Source organism: Pan troglodytes, chromosome 1, assembly GCF_028858775.2.
Source record: "Pan troglodytes isolate AG18354 chromosome 1, NHGRI_mPanTro3-v2.0_pri, whole genome shotgun sequence".
NCBI lineage: Eukaryota > Metazoa > Chordata > Mammalia > Primates > Hominidae > Pan > Pan troglodytes.
The window spans coordinates 69,664,871-69,681,769 of record NC_072398.2 but is presented as its reverse complement, the minus strand read 5'-3'; the positions used below and the strand labels follow the sequence as shown (position 1 = coordinate 69,681,769).

Sequence of the window (16,899 nt, the reverse complement as noted above, 5' to 3'; positions counted from 1 at the left end):
CCATCTCAGAAATAAATAAATAAATACATAAATAAATACATAAAAATAAAACAAAGGTGACGTTGGATGTGAAAGCTACCGGCAAATCGGCTTTCACAAGGTCCCACAGATACTTTGGTTATATTCTAAGTTGGTTACACAAATATGAGTGTGATTAAAATGACAATGCATTTGCTGCTGTAACTGCAAGCTTTGTACTTGTTCCCCTAACCATAGGACCGTGGATTTTAACATTACCACTTCAATGTGTAACTCAGTGTTAATTTTATTCTGAAGTGGCCACGCTTGGTCGGCTGTGTGCATCCAGTTCTTCAGGTGCTGAGCTCTTTGAATAGAATCATGCAAAGCTACAGAGGACATCACAACAGAAGTTATTAGTGTGACCAAGGAAACAATAGCAAAACTTATGCTTAAGGCTCTACGGACACGATGAGTAAGCTGAGTTAGAAGTTTCACAAAATGCAAAGCAGGTGTGGCAGCCCAAGGCTCAGACAGATTAACAGGAATCCATAGCCCAGGGATGCGACCTAAAAACCAAAAACCTGAAAGTAGGGATATTATGTGTTTGCAGTGTGCTATGATTAATGCAGTGATATAACTGGCAAGATTTGCAGGTCAATTGGGTATTGTTTACCTGGAGCTGGTCCTTCCTAGCTGCCAAAAAAAGCGACTGTGTCGCTTACCATTGCTATTATTGGATAATATTCCAACCCAGATGTTGCCATTCATAAATGGGAGTGCTGCCTTCTATATCGTCTCTTGAATTGGTCCTTTCCTCCCTGGATAATGCCAGAGGAAAAGGTGGGCTAAAGCCTGCTCCATGCCAAGCAATGTGGGCGGCAGACTGGGATTGGATCTCGGTGTTGTATAAAGAAGAAGCATTAAAAGCTTGCTACCAATGCCAGCGAAGTTTGTGCTATGATTTCTGATTTTCATCTTTTCCATCTAATTGACCTTTAGGTCCCCAATCCACAATGTCTCCAGTTACCATAGATTGTTTTCTAGCCAGTGGACCAAGACACTGGGCCCACAGAAGGGGATAGGAGCTATTGAATGGAATCTATTCTGTATAATCAGCACAATTAGGGCGACTGGGCCAGGAATGGTTGGTGAGCACACCAGTTACATTAATAGAACCAAGACCTAATAAGTACATAATTTTTCCATAGTGACTCAACCATGTTTGAGCTTGAATTGTAAGACAGCTATGGCTGAGCGATGTCTTTGTAGTGATACACAAAGGAAGTCCTTCCAGTGGAAGGTATAATTAATGACATTATTCTGAGAATCTAACTGTTCTATGTCAGGGGGAGTTAGGGGTCCTGGAGCCCACTCTCCCTGATCATGACAAATCTCAGGAGGAGTTTCACTCCAAAGTTTAGGTCGTACTGCTGGGGGATTGGGAACATATGCCCAGTATGTTTTTGCCTCTGCACAGGGAAAACATACTGCACAGGACATTATGGCTAACATGGCCAAGAATATGGAATCAGGGGTTTTTGCCTCTCCCTGATGCTCCAGTAGTTTCTCAGCTTCCTGCATGGTTTTCTTGAGTTGTCCCCAGGTTATGAGGGTTGATGTCATCGTGACCCTTGTCAGCCTTCTCTCCATCTTTGCACTCAGGCTCAGCTGGCTCATGGCTCGTACCGGAGGGACCGGGCCCATGGTTGGCCACCCTGGGTTCCTCCAGTCTCCCATTCCATGGCCGCACACACCTTGAGGGCACCCACATGGTTTCTCCATCTCCTGTAAAAACACAAGCATACCCTTGTCCCTATGTCAGTAAATCCACTGGACCTTTCCATTGTCCTTCTGCAGATTTCCGTAACATTTTTGGATAAATTTTCCTCTAACACTTGCCAGCGTCTTTCTGCTGGAGTCTTATCATTTGTACCAGGAGTCAAAAAATTTAAAGTAAATAAAGCTAAATATAGTTTTGATTGAGGTGGCAGTTGGCCTCCTATACCCCCTTTTTGTCTTTTCAACATGCATTGTAATGTTTGATGTGCCCACTCTATAATGCCTTGTCCTCTAGGATTATAAGGAATTCCTATTTTGTGGGTTATAGCCCAAAGCTGTAAGAAATTTTGAAAAGCATACTAGTATAAGCAGATCCATGGTCAGTTTTAATTGTTTAGGTATCCCATATGAGCAATTGATGACAGACAATGTCACCGTACATGACCAGCTGTCTCACCTGTTTGGCATGTAGCATGCAGCATATGAGAATAAGTGTCTATAGTCACATGAACATAGCTGAGCTTAGCAAAGGTTGCTATGTGTGTAACATCCATTTGCCAAATTTCATTTGGAGCCAAACCTCGTAGGTTACAGCATTCTACAGGTGTGACTCCAGGGAGACATGCTGGCCAAGTAGGACTGGCTTGTATTATAGCACTAGCTTGGCTGTGACATAAATGGAACAGGCGAGTAAGGGCAGAAGTATTTTGGTGCAGCAGCGTGTGAGACACTTGAGCTTGCTGAAACACAGAACCAATCAATTTGTCTGCTTCTCATTACCTAGAGATAGTGGCCCAGAAAGTTGTGTGTGAGAGCAAATAAGAGAAATGTGAAAAGAAGCTGCACGAGAGCGAATAACTTGTTGAAGTCTTAAAAATAAATTCAGCAGTTCTGGGTCTAGTATACTTTTAATTGTAGCAGTTTCTATGCGACCGGCTACATTTACAGCATAAGCTGAATCACAGACAAAACTTGATAGGATCTGAAGCTGTGAGCTCTAAAACCTGAATGACTGTAATTAGCTCTGAGTGTTGAGCTGAAACCCCAGAGGTCATTATTGTTTGAGTATGTTTTGGTCCACAGATAGTGGCACAACCTTTGGAAGGGCCATCAGTAAAATAAGTTTGTCCACCTGGAGTAGGGTGAGGGAATCAATGTGCCTCCGGGAACCCATCCCTGAAACGGGGTTGAGGTCTGGACTAGGAATACTCTCATTGTGTGTGGGGCCCGGGTCCAGGCCCTTGTCTCGTTACCCGGCAGGAGAGTGCCATTCTGATGAATTTTGAGCAGCACTGATTGGCCCATTGATTTCCTTTGTTACAGCAAGGACAAAGTCCTGCGTTTTTTCCGTTGGGTGGGGCACAGCATTGTAAGGTCCTTTCTATCCTAACATATGGTGGCATTCGTTTTCAAAATGTCCAGTTTTTCCACAATTATAACATTTTCCCATTTTAGGGCTTGACCCTTGGCTCCTTTTAGATTTGTCAACTGCTAAATTAGCCATCGCTTGTGCTAACATTGCAGAGCAATGAAGCTCAGTTCCTACATCCTGACAAGCTCTGAGAAAATTTCCCAAGTTTTTTGTACACCTCACCAGTGCCAGTGCACATTTCCAATCCGCATTTGCATTCTCAAAAGCTAGAGTTAAGGTTAGCATTTCTGCGGCCGCGGTATGAGGAATCTGACGCTTCACTGCCTCTTGTAATCTTGCAAGAACTTGCACATAGGGTTCCTGTGACACTTACATGTATGTAAAAAAGATTGTACTGGGACTCCCTCTTCAGGAATTGTGGCCCAGGCACGTTTAGCAGCCTGTACACACTGCTGATAAGCAGCATCTGGGAGTGCCATTTAACATTCCAGGTCTGAATAAGGGCTATTACCTAACAGCATATCCTCTGTAATGTCTCCATTTCCAGCAGCATGGTTCTGTCTAGCCTGGTCTGCACACATTTCTTGCCAATTTAAATTCCGTATCAGATATGCGCTAGCAGACAAGCAAGTTCGCGCCAAGTGTTTCTCATCAAAGGGTAAAAGACGCATAGCACCAAACACAGATTCTAGCAATCTTAAGGTGAATGGGCTCTGTACGCTATTATTTATCACACTTGCTTTTAATTCCTTTAACAACTTAAACTCTAGTGGAGTGTGTTCATGAATAACCTGCTGTGGATTATTTGGATCAGGCCCTACGGAAATAGGAAAAGCACAAGGTCCTAAGGGCTCTCCAGCTATGGCAGCACAGCGTAAAATTCTTTGTATTGGGGTTTCTATTTCTGCTACCAAACGAGTCCGTACAGATGTTTCTGCAACTGGAAGAGGCGGTATAGGCCACTTTTTATCCTCCCTCTCCTGTTTTTATTTTCAATTGGAGCTGTGGGTGGGATGACAGATTCTTTCAGATTTTTAGATTCAGCCTGCTGTCCTGCAGAATAATAAGGAGATAATGGCAGAAGTACAGTATGAACTAAACTCCACGTGGAGAAAACTGAAGAATCAACTTTAAGACCTTTTTGATGAGACTGTTTTAATCCTTCTCCTGCTCTCTCCCAATTTTCCACATCAAGAGTGCCTGCCTGTGGAAACCATGGGTTATGCGTAATAACCTCCTGCAGCAGCTTAGTCAATGTCTGAGAGCTAACCTGAGGACCATTTCGTTTCAACAAAATTTTAAGCCACTGTACATGTTTTTCTTCAACAGACAAATTCTGCTCCATGTTACCCTGATTCAGAAAACTTCCCATTCCCAGTACTTCTTTAAAGCACTGCTCTCGGTACCTCTTTAGGGCACTGACCTTACATCCGCTGCCGGCAGACTCATCCCGGGGTCACTGTTTGCCTTGTCAATTTTAGTTCCCCTGTTCCAGCAGACCTTCTTTGTTCACATCCTTGAAGTCCTGTGTTCGGATGCCACTATGTAACCCGCACAAAACTCGGGGGACTGAACAAAGTGGGGCGAACGTGGGAATAAAAGACAAGAGACAAAAGAGTATATTTGGAAGAAGGGGTCAGGGGGCACCTTGCCTCTGGTGCACAAGGGCCCTGAGCTTTACACAGCCCTCCGTATGTATTAGGTAAAAGAGATAGCGAGAAAGGGGGGCGATGATTGTCGAGTAATTGTCAGTGGGCCATTTGGTTCACAGCAGGCTTGTGAGACTGCATCCTTTGAACAATAGGTGCTAGATTTCTCAATAGATAACTTCAAGGAGCCCAGCGCCAAGGAGTGATGTCCCTCAGCAAACCTTTTGGTGGCAGGCGCAGTGTGAGTTTGTTCACATCTTGCATTCATGATAAACAGTTTGCTGTTTGATCATATAGCCTCAAGTGGAGCGCTGAGTTGGTCCCGTCCCACGGGCCTTCGGCTCCCTATAAGTGAGGGTAGTTCAATGCTATTATCTAATTGTCAGACATAAGTAATGTTTGTGCCTATCCTATATCTGGCTTTTAAGGACAAATTGGACTTTTAAAATTAATAACATCTTTTTTTATTGCAGTAAAATATATACAACACAAAATTTACCATTTTAATCATTTTTAAGCATACAGTTCAGTTGCCCTAAATATATTTATATTGTATACATATACAACCATCACCACCATTCATTTCCAGGACTTTTTCTTTTCCTCAAACTGACATTCTGTACCCATTAAACTGTAAGTCCCTATTTCTGCCTCCCCCAACCCCCTGGCAATCTCATTCTACTTTCTGTTTATGAATGTGACTACTCTAGGCATCTCATATAAGTGGAATCATACAGTATTTTACTTTTGTGAGTAGCTTATTTCCCTCAGCATAATGTCCTCAGGGTTCATCCATTTTGCAGCAAGTGTCAGAATTTTCTTTCTTTTCAAGGTTGAATAATATCCCATTGTATTTATATACCACATTTTGTTTATACATTAATAACATAATCTTTAAGGGGTCGGAGCTTGGAAAATAGATTTCATTGATCAAATTACTATCATGTTATAGTAGTCTGACAAAGGAAAATATATGTGACATTGAAATACTTCCAAAGTGAATATCAAAATCATTCCCTAATAAAATTTCATAAGATCCCAACAAACCATTTTCTTTTCTTTAGGAATAACTTGAACAGTATATTCTCAGAATTGAAGATATTTCCTGTTCTATATACAACATGTCTAGTTTAGTGACTTTTTTTTTTACTTTTTATCTGGAGGTTTTGACATGCATAGAAAAAATAGAAAAAAGTCATACTTCTTCAATTTAGGAATAGTAATAGCTCTCATTTATTAAGCACTTACTCTGTGTGAGGAGCTGAAAATGTGTTTTCCATATATTATCTTACTTACTCTTCATGGCTGTCCTATGATGCAAGTCTTATAATCTCCATGTCCCAGATGTGGAAATCGAAGGCTAGGATGTTAAGTAACTTACCTAAGTTATCTATAAAAGGTAAGTGGCAGAGTCAGAATTTGAGTCCAGATCTCTCCAGTTTCAAAATTCTTACTCCTAATTGCTCTTCTACACTGTCTCCCCACGCTAATTACTCTTATTGAAGGCTGGGTAATGTTTCTATTATCTGAGCACAAATAATGCCAAATTATATATATAAATTGTACCTTATTTTTCCACAAATATTTATTGATATGTCATGTTCAGGACTTGGACTTGGGTTTACACAGATAAACAAAACATGAATAAAATACAACTTGTATATTCTAGGAACTTTCCCAGTCTAGTGGGGATCATGTAAACAGATATATTACAACCTTACTAAAGCCAATAGTAATTAAACATGCTTAGCTTTGTAGGACTTAATTGCTTATCACTACTTTTTTTTTTTTTAACCACATAGGATTTAATATAATGATTTTCATCCTGGTAAACTATGGGTTATCTCATAGAGTACCAAAATTAGTTTAAATTCATTTTAATTTAAAAATAAGATATATGTCATATACCATCTCTTTGGAGCATAATAATAATAGGATATGCAACTCCAAAATAATTGGGAGTCACTGGGGAATAAGCATCTGGTAGACTTTGATAAACTCATTAGTGGATAATATGCTACTCTCCCTCTTCCTTTCACTCTTTAGATCCTGAATGAGAAAAAAGAAGAGTTTACTGGGGATGTTCTACTGTCAAAATACGATACTCTCAAGATTATTAAACATTTACAGGAAAACTGGGCAGATATTGGGCTTGGGATATTTAATCGGCATAAAAGTTTGGAGGGGGAGATGCCATCAGAGCAACAGTACATGGAGGAAATTATCAAAAACATACAAAAACTCTACAAAGAATATGAAATAAGAATAAATGGGGAGAATGGTAAGAAAATACTCATAATAATTAGATTTCTTGGTATAAAATGTTTCCACAATAATTATTTTCAATACAATGAATATTTAAAATAAAAGTAATAAATCCATATAGTTTTAAAAACCAAGCAAAATAAGCAAAGCATTGAGCATCACTTTGAGATATAATTTATATACATTACAATTCACCTATATAAAGTGTATAATTCAGTGATTTTTATTATATTCACAGATGTGTACATCTATTACCACAGTCAATTTTAGATTATTTTCATCAAAATGAACCTCAAAAGAAACCCCATACTCTTCAGCTCTCACCCTCTTACCCCCAACATCGTCACTTCAGTCCTAAGTTTGCTTTCTGTCTCTATAGATTTCCCTGTTCTGGACTTTCATGTGAATGAATTCATGTTCTGTTTGATCTTTTGACTGGGTTCTTTCACTTGGGATAATGTTTTCAATGTTCATCCATGTTTTAGCAATTATCAGTACTTCACCCATTTTTATGGCCTAATAATATTGTATGTATAAATCACATTTTATCATTTCATCTGTTGGTAGGCATTTGGGTTGTTTCCACTTTTTGACTATTATGAATATTGCTGACATAGACATTTATTACACATTTCCTGGTAGAAATATGTTTTCATTTTCCTTGGATACATGCACAGGAGTGAAATTCTTGGTCATTTGATAACTATATCTTTAACTTTTTGAAGCCTGCCACACTGTTTTCAAGGAGGCTGCATCATTTTATATTCCCACCAGCAGTGTATGAAGGTTCCACTTTCTCTGCATACTTGCTAGTACTTGTCTCACTTTTAAATTCTGGCCATACTAGTGGGTGTAAAATAAAATCTCACTGTGGTTTTGATTTGTGTTTTCCTGATGACTACTGATGTCAAGCATTTTTAAAAGGTTTATTAACCACTTATATATCTTCTTTGGAGAAATGTCTGCTCAGGTACTTTGCCTAAGTTTTTTTTCTAAGACAAAAATTGAGATTTATGCTATTGATTTATAACATGTATAGAAAGAAAAGCCATTTTCTAAGGTTTCATACTACCAGAGAACAGATACCATTGTTCAACATTAATGAATATTGTGTGTTATTGTGCACTATTATCACTTGTGTTAGAATTCTAGACAAATGTCCACCAGCTGACAGTGTAACTCTTTGAAAATGTCAAATAGAATGAGACCTATCTGAGATATTAGTCTGTGAAGTAACATTCTATATAAGTGGTCCTCAAACTTGAGTGTGATTAGGGATTCGGTGAAGAATGCAGATTCCTGAGCCCTGCCTCCAGTCTCCTTAGTACACTGTGTCTACAGAGATACCCATAAACTGGCAATTTTAGCAAGCATCCCAGGTGATTCTGATGCCAGTGGTCTACATATGTGTCCCAATAAAGGACACAGTCCATGAGCGTTCTTTGCCCATATTTTATTTAGGTTGTCTTTTTATTATTGAGTTATAAGACTGCTTAATATGTTCTGAATACAAGTCCTTTTTCAGATATGTGAATTCTAAACACTTTATCTTTTCTGTGGGTGGCTCTTCCATTTTCTTGATAGTGTCCTTTTTTTTTTTAAACAGAATAAATAAGTCATGTTTAATGCTTCTAGCCTGGTAAAATTAAAAATTAAACATAATAATCTCTCTATATTTTACTTTTTAAAAATTGATTGGAAGTGTGTTACATATTAATGGGGTACATGTGAGTATTTGTTACATTCATAGAATGTGTAATGATCAAGGTCAGGGTATTTGAGGTATCTATTATCCTGAGTATTTATCCCTTCTATGTGTTGGGAACATTTCAAGTCCTCTCTTCTAGCTACTTTGAAATATACTTCATCTACAATGTTGCTAACTATAGTCACCCTTCTCTCCTATTGAATACAGGGGTATATTTGTTCTATCTAAGTGTATGGTTTTACCCACTACACTTCAACCTCTCTTTATCCCCTCTCCCACCCACACACCCTTCCCAGCATCTGCTATCATTCTATTCTCTATCTCCACAAGATCAAATTTTTTAGGTTCCACACATGGGTGAGAACATGCAGTATCTATCTTTCCATGCCTGGCTTATTTCATTTAACACAATAACCTCCAGTTCCATCCATGTTCATATTTAGCTTTAATTTTAAATAACCATTAAGCAAATTTCCATAATCTGATTTTTGTGTATTTAAAATAGTGTTGTCCCTTCAAATACTAATTTTGAATGGAAATATTCATTAGGAATATAGATTCTACAGTGGCGCAGAAAATTCCAAAGGAAGCTACAGGCTATGTATAAAATACATGTTTTAAAGAATGAAGTTGAAGAAAGGTTCAACTTACTAGTGGAGGTGTCATGCCCTTGCTTGAAGCGGGGAGGACAACTCGAAGATCTGGTTTTCCACTGTTCATTCCAAGATTACTGCCACCTGGTGGGGGGTTGGAGACTTTGTAGGCATGACTTTACCTAAACTATTTGCACCAGTAGCTCCAATCAAATTTGGAGAAGCTCTTGAGTTTACAAATTCATTCCCCACTGGGCTGCTTACAGTGAGGTCTGTAGTGCCCAACATCCCACCTGCATTGCCAGTACTTGGTGGTCTCTGAGGAGCTCCAGGGGACACATTTCTATGTAATATGGTTTGAGGTGGAGAGAGCATGTTTAAATCTGTTAACGTTGAGCTGGCTGCCAAAGATGGGGACACCAGTGAACTCCCTGGGTTCGTGTAGGACAAAGCATTGGGGATTTTCACTGGAACTGTGACAGACATTGAAAAATTCTGAGGTGGCAAACCAGGTACAATGTTATGATTCTGCCTCATATTATCAAATTCCTCATTAATTTTTTTAAATTTTTCTTCTGTATATGGAGTTAGCACACATGAAGTTTCAGGGTCTGAGCTGTCGCACCCTCTGTGTTCCTTCTTGTTCAGAGCCTCAACAATATCTGAGTTGGTTGTGCTTTCATAAGGTTAATTATATTCTGTATACTTGAGAAGAACTTTGTCCATATCAGTGCTAGCATATTGAAAGAGTTTGTTAGAGCTGTTGAAAATGCAGTCACAGAGCACACTAAGTTCATAGGCTTTCTTCATTAATCCAAACTCTCTCTTTGTAAAAGTGGCCTGTCAGTTCCTTTCATCCATTATGCATGTGATTTGTATTTTCTTCTGCACCATTTTCAGCCACCTTTCCTTATTTCCTTATATTCCAAATATTTAATATAAAAGTTAATTTTCTTCAATACCATAATGCATCGTACAGCTTCTGTTATTTCAGCTTCTACTCCAAGGGCTACAGCTGAAATTTTCTACAAGATTGTGTCTCCTGGGCACGCACACGCTGCAGCCTGGGCCCGCCGCCAGCGCTCCGCACTGCCCGGAGCCGCCTCCTTCAGCTTGGGACTCGCCAGGACATCCTGATAGTGTCCTTTTAAGTACAAAATTTTTAATTTCAATGAAGTCCATCCAACTTACTAATTTTATTTTCTTTTTTGTTTGTACTTTTGGTGTCATATCTAAGAATCCTTTCCTAAATTTAAAGTCATGAAGATTTACGTTTAGTTCTTCTAAGAGTTTTATAGTTTTGCTCTTATATAATGGTATTTGATCCATTTTGAGTTAATTTTTTTTTTTTTTTGAGACAGAGTTGTGCTTTGTCATGTAGGGTGGAGTGCAGTGGCACGATCTTGTCTCATTGCAGTGTCAGCCTCCTGGGTTCAAGCAATCCTCCCACCTCAACCTCTGAGTAGCTAGGACTACAGGTGTGTGCCACCACTGTCGACTAATTTTTTTATTTTTTGTAGAGACAGGATCTCACCATGTTGCACAGGCTGGTCTCAAACTTCTGGGTTCAAGCGATCATCCCACTTCAGCCCCCCAAAGTGCTGGAATTAGAGGCATAATCCACCGCACCTGGCCTTGGGTTAATTTTTATATAGTGTGTGAGGTAAGGCTCTAATTTCATTCTTTTGCATGTGGATGTTCAGTTGTCCTAGCACCATTTATTGAAAATAACATTCTTCCTCCCTTTAATAGTCTTGGCATCCTTGTCAAAAATCGGTTAACCAGAGATCTCTGGGCTTATTTTGTAGTCTTAAGCCTATTCTACTCATGTGTATGTTTGTCCTTGTGCCACATTGTCTTGATTACTCTTGCTTTATAGTAAGTTTCAAAATCGAGAAGTGTGAGTCCTCCTACTTTATTCTTTTTCATGATTGTTTTGGCTATTCTGCATCTCTTGAAATTCGCTATGAATTTTATAATCAGCTTATCAATTTCTATGAAGAAATCAGCTTCTGATAGGGATTATGTTGGATCTGTAGATTTGTTTGGGGAGTATTGCCATCTTAACAATGTTAAGTCTTCCAATCCATAAACATGGATTTTTTTTCAATTATTTAGATATTTTTCAATTTCTCTTAACAATGTTTTATAGTTTTCTGAGGAGTTTTATATTTCTTTTGTTAAATTTTTTTTGAGTATGTTATTCTTCTAGATGATGTGAATGGAGATTTTTTCTCAGTTCTATTTTCAGATTTTTCACTTAAAGTGTATAGAAATAGAATTGATTTTGTATATTGATCTTATATACTGCCATGTTGCTGAACTCATTTATTAGTTCTAATAGTTTCCGGTTTTTTAGTGGACAACTTAGGATTTTCTGTTTATGAGATCATGTTATAGTGAAGAGAGGGTTTTACTAGTTTCTTGCCAATCTGGATTCTTTTTTTTTTTGAGACAGAGTGTTGCTCTATTGCCCAGGCTAGAGTGCAGTGGCGCGATCTCAGCTCACTGCAACCTCTGCTGCCTGGGTTCAAGCGATTCTCCTGTCCCAGCTTGATTACAGGCATCTGCCAGTAGCTGGGATTACAGGCATCTGCCACATGCCAGGCTAATTTTTGTATTTTTAGTAGAGATGGGGTTTCACCATGTTGGCCAGGCTGGTCTCGAACTCCTGACCTTGTGATCCACCCATCTCAGCCTCCCAAAGTGCTGGGATTATAGGCGTGAGCCACGGTGGCCTGGATTCTTGTATTTATTTTTCTGGCATAATAGCCCTGGCAAGAACCTCCAGTACAATGTTGAACAGAAATGGTGGGAGTAGATATTCTTGTCTTATTCTTGTCCTTAGCGGGAAAGCTTGAGTCTTTCCCCATTAAGTGTGATGTTAGCTGTGGGTTTTTCATAGATGCTTTTTATCAGGTTTAGGAAATTCTGTTCTATTCCTATTGAATTCTTTTACATGAAAATGTGTGGGATTTTTTTTTTAAATGCTTTCTCTGTATTCATTGAGATAATTGTGTGGCTTTTGTCTTTTATTCTATCAATAGGATATATTACATTGATTTTTGGATATTAATCCAATCTTCCTTGCCTAGGATCAATCCTACTTCAGGCTGGGAGTGATGGGTCATGCCTGTAATCTCAATGCTTTGGGAGGCCAAGGCAGGAGGATTACTTGAAGCCAGGAATTCAAGACCAGCCTGGGCAACATAGTGAGATCCTGTACACATAGCTACATAGCTACTCAGAAGGCTGAGGCAGGAGGATGCCTTGAGCCCAGGAGTTAGAGGCTGCAGTGAGGTATAGTCACACCACTTTACTCCAGCCTGGGTGACAGAGAGAGACACTGTCTCAAAAAAAACGTAACCTACTTGATCATGGTATATAATTCTTTTTATATGTTTCTAGGTTTGGTTTGGAGGTATTTGGTTGAGGAGTTTGCATCTATAGTTGTAAGATATATTTATCTGTAGCTTTTCTTTCTTGTGATATCTTTATCTCGTTTTGGTGTCAGCATAATACTGCATTCATGAAATGGGCTGGGAAGATTTTCCTCCTTTTCTGTTATTTTGGAAGAGTTGTAAAGAACTGGTGCTAATTCTTTTTGAATGCTTGATAATATTTAGTGGTAAAGCCATCTGGGCCTGGGCTTAGTTTCACAGGTGGGTTTTTGATTACAGACTTAACCTGCTCTTTAAGAGGTCTATCTATATTGTCTTTTTTTTCTTGGTTTGTTTTGGTTCAGTTTTGGTTGTCCGTATATTTCAAAAAAAAATCGTCCACTTTATAATCCTTTTTATTTCTCCACAGTTGTTAGTAATGCCCTAAAACTTTTAAGTTTCTGATTCTAATAATTTGAGTCTTAATTTTTTCTTGGTCAAACTAGCTAAAGGTTTATCAATTTTGTGGATCTTTTCAAAGAACCAGCTTTTGGTTTTCTTGATTTTCTATATTGTTTTTCTATTCTCTATTAATTTTCACTGATGTGGCTTGGCTGTGCCCCCACCCAAATCTCATCTTGAATTTCCACATGTTGTGGGAGGGACCCACTGGGAGATAATGGAATCATGAGGCCAGGTCTTTCCCATGCCGTTCTCATGATAGTGAATAAGTCTCACAAGATCCGATGGCTTTATAAGGTAGAGTTTCCCTGCACAAGCTCTCTCTTTGCCTGCTGCCATACACTTAAGATGTGACTTGCTCCTCCTTGCCTTCCACCATGATTATGAGGCTTCCCCAGCCGCATGGAACTATAAGTCCAATAAACCCCTTTTCCCATATAAATTATTCAGTCTTGAGTATGTCTTTATCAGCAGAATGAAAATGGACTAATACAGTAAATTGGTACCAGTAGAGTAGGGTGCTGCTGAAAAGATACCTGAAAATGTGGAAGGGACTTTGGAACTGGGTAACAGGCAGAGGTTGAAATGGTTTGGAGGGCTTAGAAGAAGAAAGGAAAATGTGGGAAAGTTTGAAACTCCCTAGAGACTTGTTGAATGGCTTTGAACAAGATGCTAATAATGATATGGACAATGAAATCCAGGCTGAGGTGGTCTCAGATGGAGATGAGGAACTTCTTGGGAACTGGAGCAAAGGTGACTCTTGTTATATTTTAGCAAAGAGACTGGCAGCATTTTGCCCTATCCTAGAGATTTGTGGAACTTTGAACTTGAGAGAGATGATTTAGGGTTTCTGGCAGAATAAATTTCTAAGCAACAAAGCATTCAAGAGGTGACTTGAGTGCTGTTAAAGGCATTCAGTTTTAAAAGGGAAACAGAGCATAAAAGTTTGTAAAATTTGCAGCCTGACAATGCGATAGAAAAGAAAATCCCATTTTCTGAGGAGAAATTCAAGCTGGCTGCAGAAATTTACTTAAGTAATGGGGAGCCAACTGTTAATCCCCCGAGACCATGGGGAAAATGTCTTCAGGGCATGTCATAGGTCTTCATGGCAGCCCTTCCCATCATAAGCCTGGAGGCCTAGGAGGTAAAAATGGTTTCGTGGGCTGGGCCCAGGGTCCCCATGCTGTGTGTAGCCTAGGGATTTGGTGCCCTGTGTCCCAGCTGCTCTAGCTGTGGCTGAAAGGGGCCAACATAGAGCTCAGGCTGTGGCTTCAGAGGGTGCAAGCCTCAAGCCTTGGCAGCTTCCATGTGGTATTGAACCTGCGGGTGTACAGAAGTCAAGAACTGGGGTTTGGGAACCTCCACCCAGATTTCAGAGGATGTATGGAAATGCCTGGATGCCCAGGCAGAAGTTTGCTGCAGGGGCAGGGCCCTCATGGAAAACCTCTGCTAGGGAAGTGCAGAAGGGAAATGTGGGGTCAGAGACCCCACACAGAGTCTCTACTGGGGCACAGCCTAGTGGAGTTATGAGAAGAGGGCCACTGTCCTCCAGACCCCAGAATGGTAGATCCACCAACAGTTTTCACCATGCACCTGGAAAAGCCACGGACACTCATTGCCAGCCCATGAAAGCAGCCGGGAGGCTGTACCCCACAAAACCACAGGGGTGGAGCTGCCCAAGACCATGGGAGCCCATCTCTTGCATCAGCGTGACCTGGATGTGACACGTGGAGTCAAAGAAGGTCATTTTGGACCTTTAAGATTTGACTGCTGTCCAGGCACAGTGGCTCATGCCTGTAATCCCAGCACTTTGGGAGGCTGAGGCAGGCGGATCACCTGAGGTCAGGAGTTTGAGACCAGCCTGGCCAACATGGTGAAACTCTATCTCTACTAAAAGTACAAAATTAGCCAGTCATGGTGGCATGCACCTGTAGTTTCAGCTACTCAGGAGGCCGAGGCAGGAGAGTCACTTGAACCTGGGAGGCAGAGGTTGCAGTGAGCCAAGATCGCACCGTTGCACTCCAGCCTGGGCAAGAAGAGCAAATCTCTGTCTCAAAAAAAAAAAAAAAAATTGACTCTCCTGCTAGATTTTGGACTTGCATGGGGCTTGTAGGCCCTTTGTTTTGGCCAATTTCTCCCATTTAGAATACCTGTATTTACCCAATGCCTGTACCCCCTTCGTGTCTAGGAAGTGACTAACTTGCTTTTGATTTTACAGGCTCATAGGCAGAAGGGACTGGTCTTGTTTCAGATGAGACTTTGGAATGTGGACTTTTAAGTTAATGCTGAAATGAATTAAGACTTTGGGGGGACTGTTGGGAAGGCATGGTTGGTTTTGAAATGTGGAGATTTGGGAGGGGCCAGGGACAGAATGTTATGGTTTGGCTGTGTCCCCACCCAAATCTCATCTTGAATTCCCATGTGTTGTGGGAGGGACCCAGTGGGAGGTAATTGAATCATGGGAGCAGGTCTTTCCCATGCTGTTCTCGTGGTAGGGAATAAGTCTCACGAGATCTGATGGTTTTATAATGGGGTGTTTCCCTACACAAGCTTTCTTTTCTTGTCTACCTCCATGTGAGACATGCCTTTCACCTTCTGCTATGATTATGAGGCCTCCGCCGCCACGTGGAACTGTAAGTCCATTAAACCTCTTTCTTCTGTGAATTGCCCAGTCTCGGGTATGTCTTTATTAGCAGCATGAAAATGGACTAATACAGGAATCTACTACAGGAATAAGTTGAGAAATGATGAAGACCTATCCTAAGACATGGGAATGGAGAAGAGGAAAGAAAAATAAGAGAGATTTTAAAAATGTAGGCTACACAATTATGTGTGTGAGAGAGAGTATTGTGGGATGGCTGTGTTCCTGACTGGACTGTAAATGGGTCATCCAATTTATTAAGATTAGAGAATACAGGAGAAGGAAAAGTATGGGGAAGGGAGATTGTGTATTTAGTATTAGACATACTGACTTTCAAGTAGCTATGGCACAATTAAGTGGACTTGTTCAACAGGCATGTCAGGAATGTGGGAGAAAAATCTTGGATGAAATTTTGGAAGACGCCAGGCACGGTGGCTCAAACCTGTAATCCTAGCACTTTGGGAGGCTGAGGCAGGTGGGTCACCTGAGGTCAGTAGTTTGAGACCATCTTGGCTAACATGGTGAAATCCCATCTCTACCAAATATACAAAAAAATTAGCCGGGTGTGGTGGCGGACGCCTGTAGTCCCAGCTACTCTGGAAGCTGAGGCAGGAGAATGGCGTGAATCCAGGAGGTGGAGCTTGCAGTGAGCGGAGATCGTGCCACTGCACTCCAGCCTGGGTGACAGAGTGAGACTCCGTCTCAAAAAAAAAAAAAAAAAAAAAAGTTAGCCAGTCATGGTGGCACATGCCTGTAATCCCCACTATTCAGGAGGCTGAGGCGGGAGAATCGCTTGAACCCGGAAGGCGGAGGTTGCAGTGAGCCGAGATTGCACCCTTGCACGCCAGCCTAGGGGAGAGAGCGAGACTCTGTTTCAAAAAAAAAAAAAAAAAAAAGTAAAAAAAAAAAAAAAAGAGGCTGGGCGCGGTGGCTCACGCCTGTAATCCCAGCACTTTGAGAGGCAGAGGTGGGCGGATCACGAGGTCAGGAGATCAAGACCATCCTGGCTAACACCGTGAAATTCCGTCTCTACTACAAATACAAAAAAAATTAGCCGGGCGTGGTGGTGGGCGCCTGTAGTCCCAGCTA

General features: G+C 40.6%; 1 protein-coding gene and 1 pseudogene across 5 annotated transcripts in view; one reads left to right on the top strand and one right to left on the bottom strand.

Annotated features, from left to right (window-relative positions):
- Positions 1–16,899, top strand: part of AXDND1 (axonemal dynein light chain domain containing 1) — a 193,985-nt gene that overhangs the window by 73,463 nt on the left and 103,623 nt on the right. For all 5 annotated transcript variants that reach the window (XM_054656308.2, XM_001157492.6, XM_054656307.2 and 2 more), the window contains one exon: positions 6,808–7,042. In XM_054656308.2, the coding sequence (XP_054512283.1) occupies positions 6,808–7,042 (235 nt within the window). The remainder of the gene's footprint in view (positions 1–6,807; positions 7,043–16,899) is intronic.
- On the bottom strand, positions 9,377–10,256 carry LOC104004079 (myocyte-specific enhancer factor 2A-like; annotated as a pseudogene).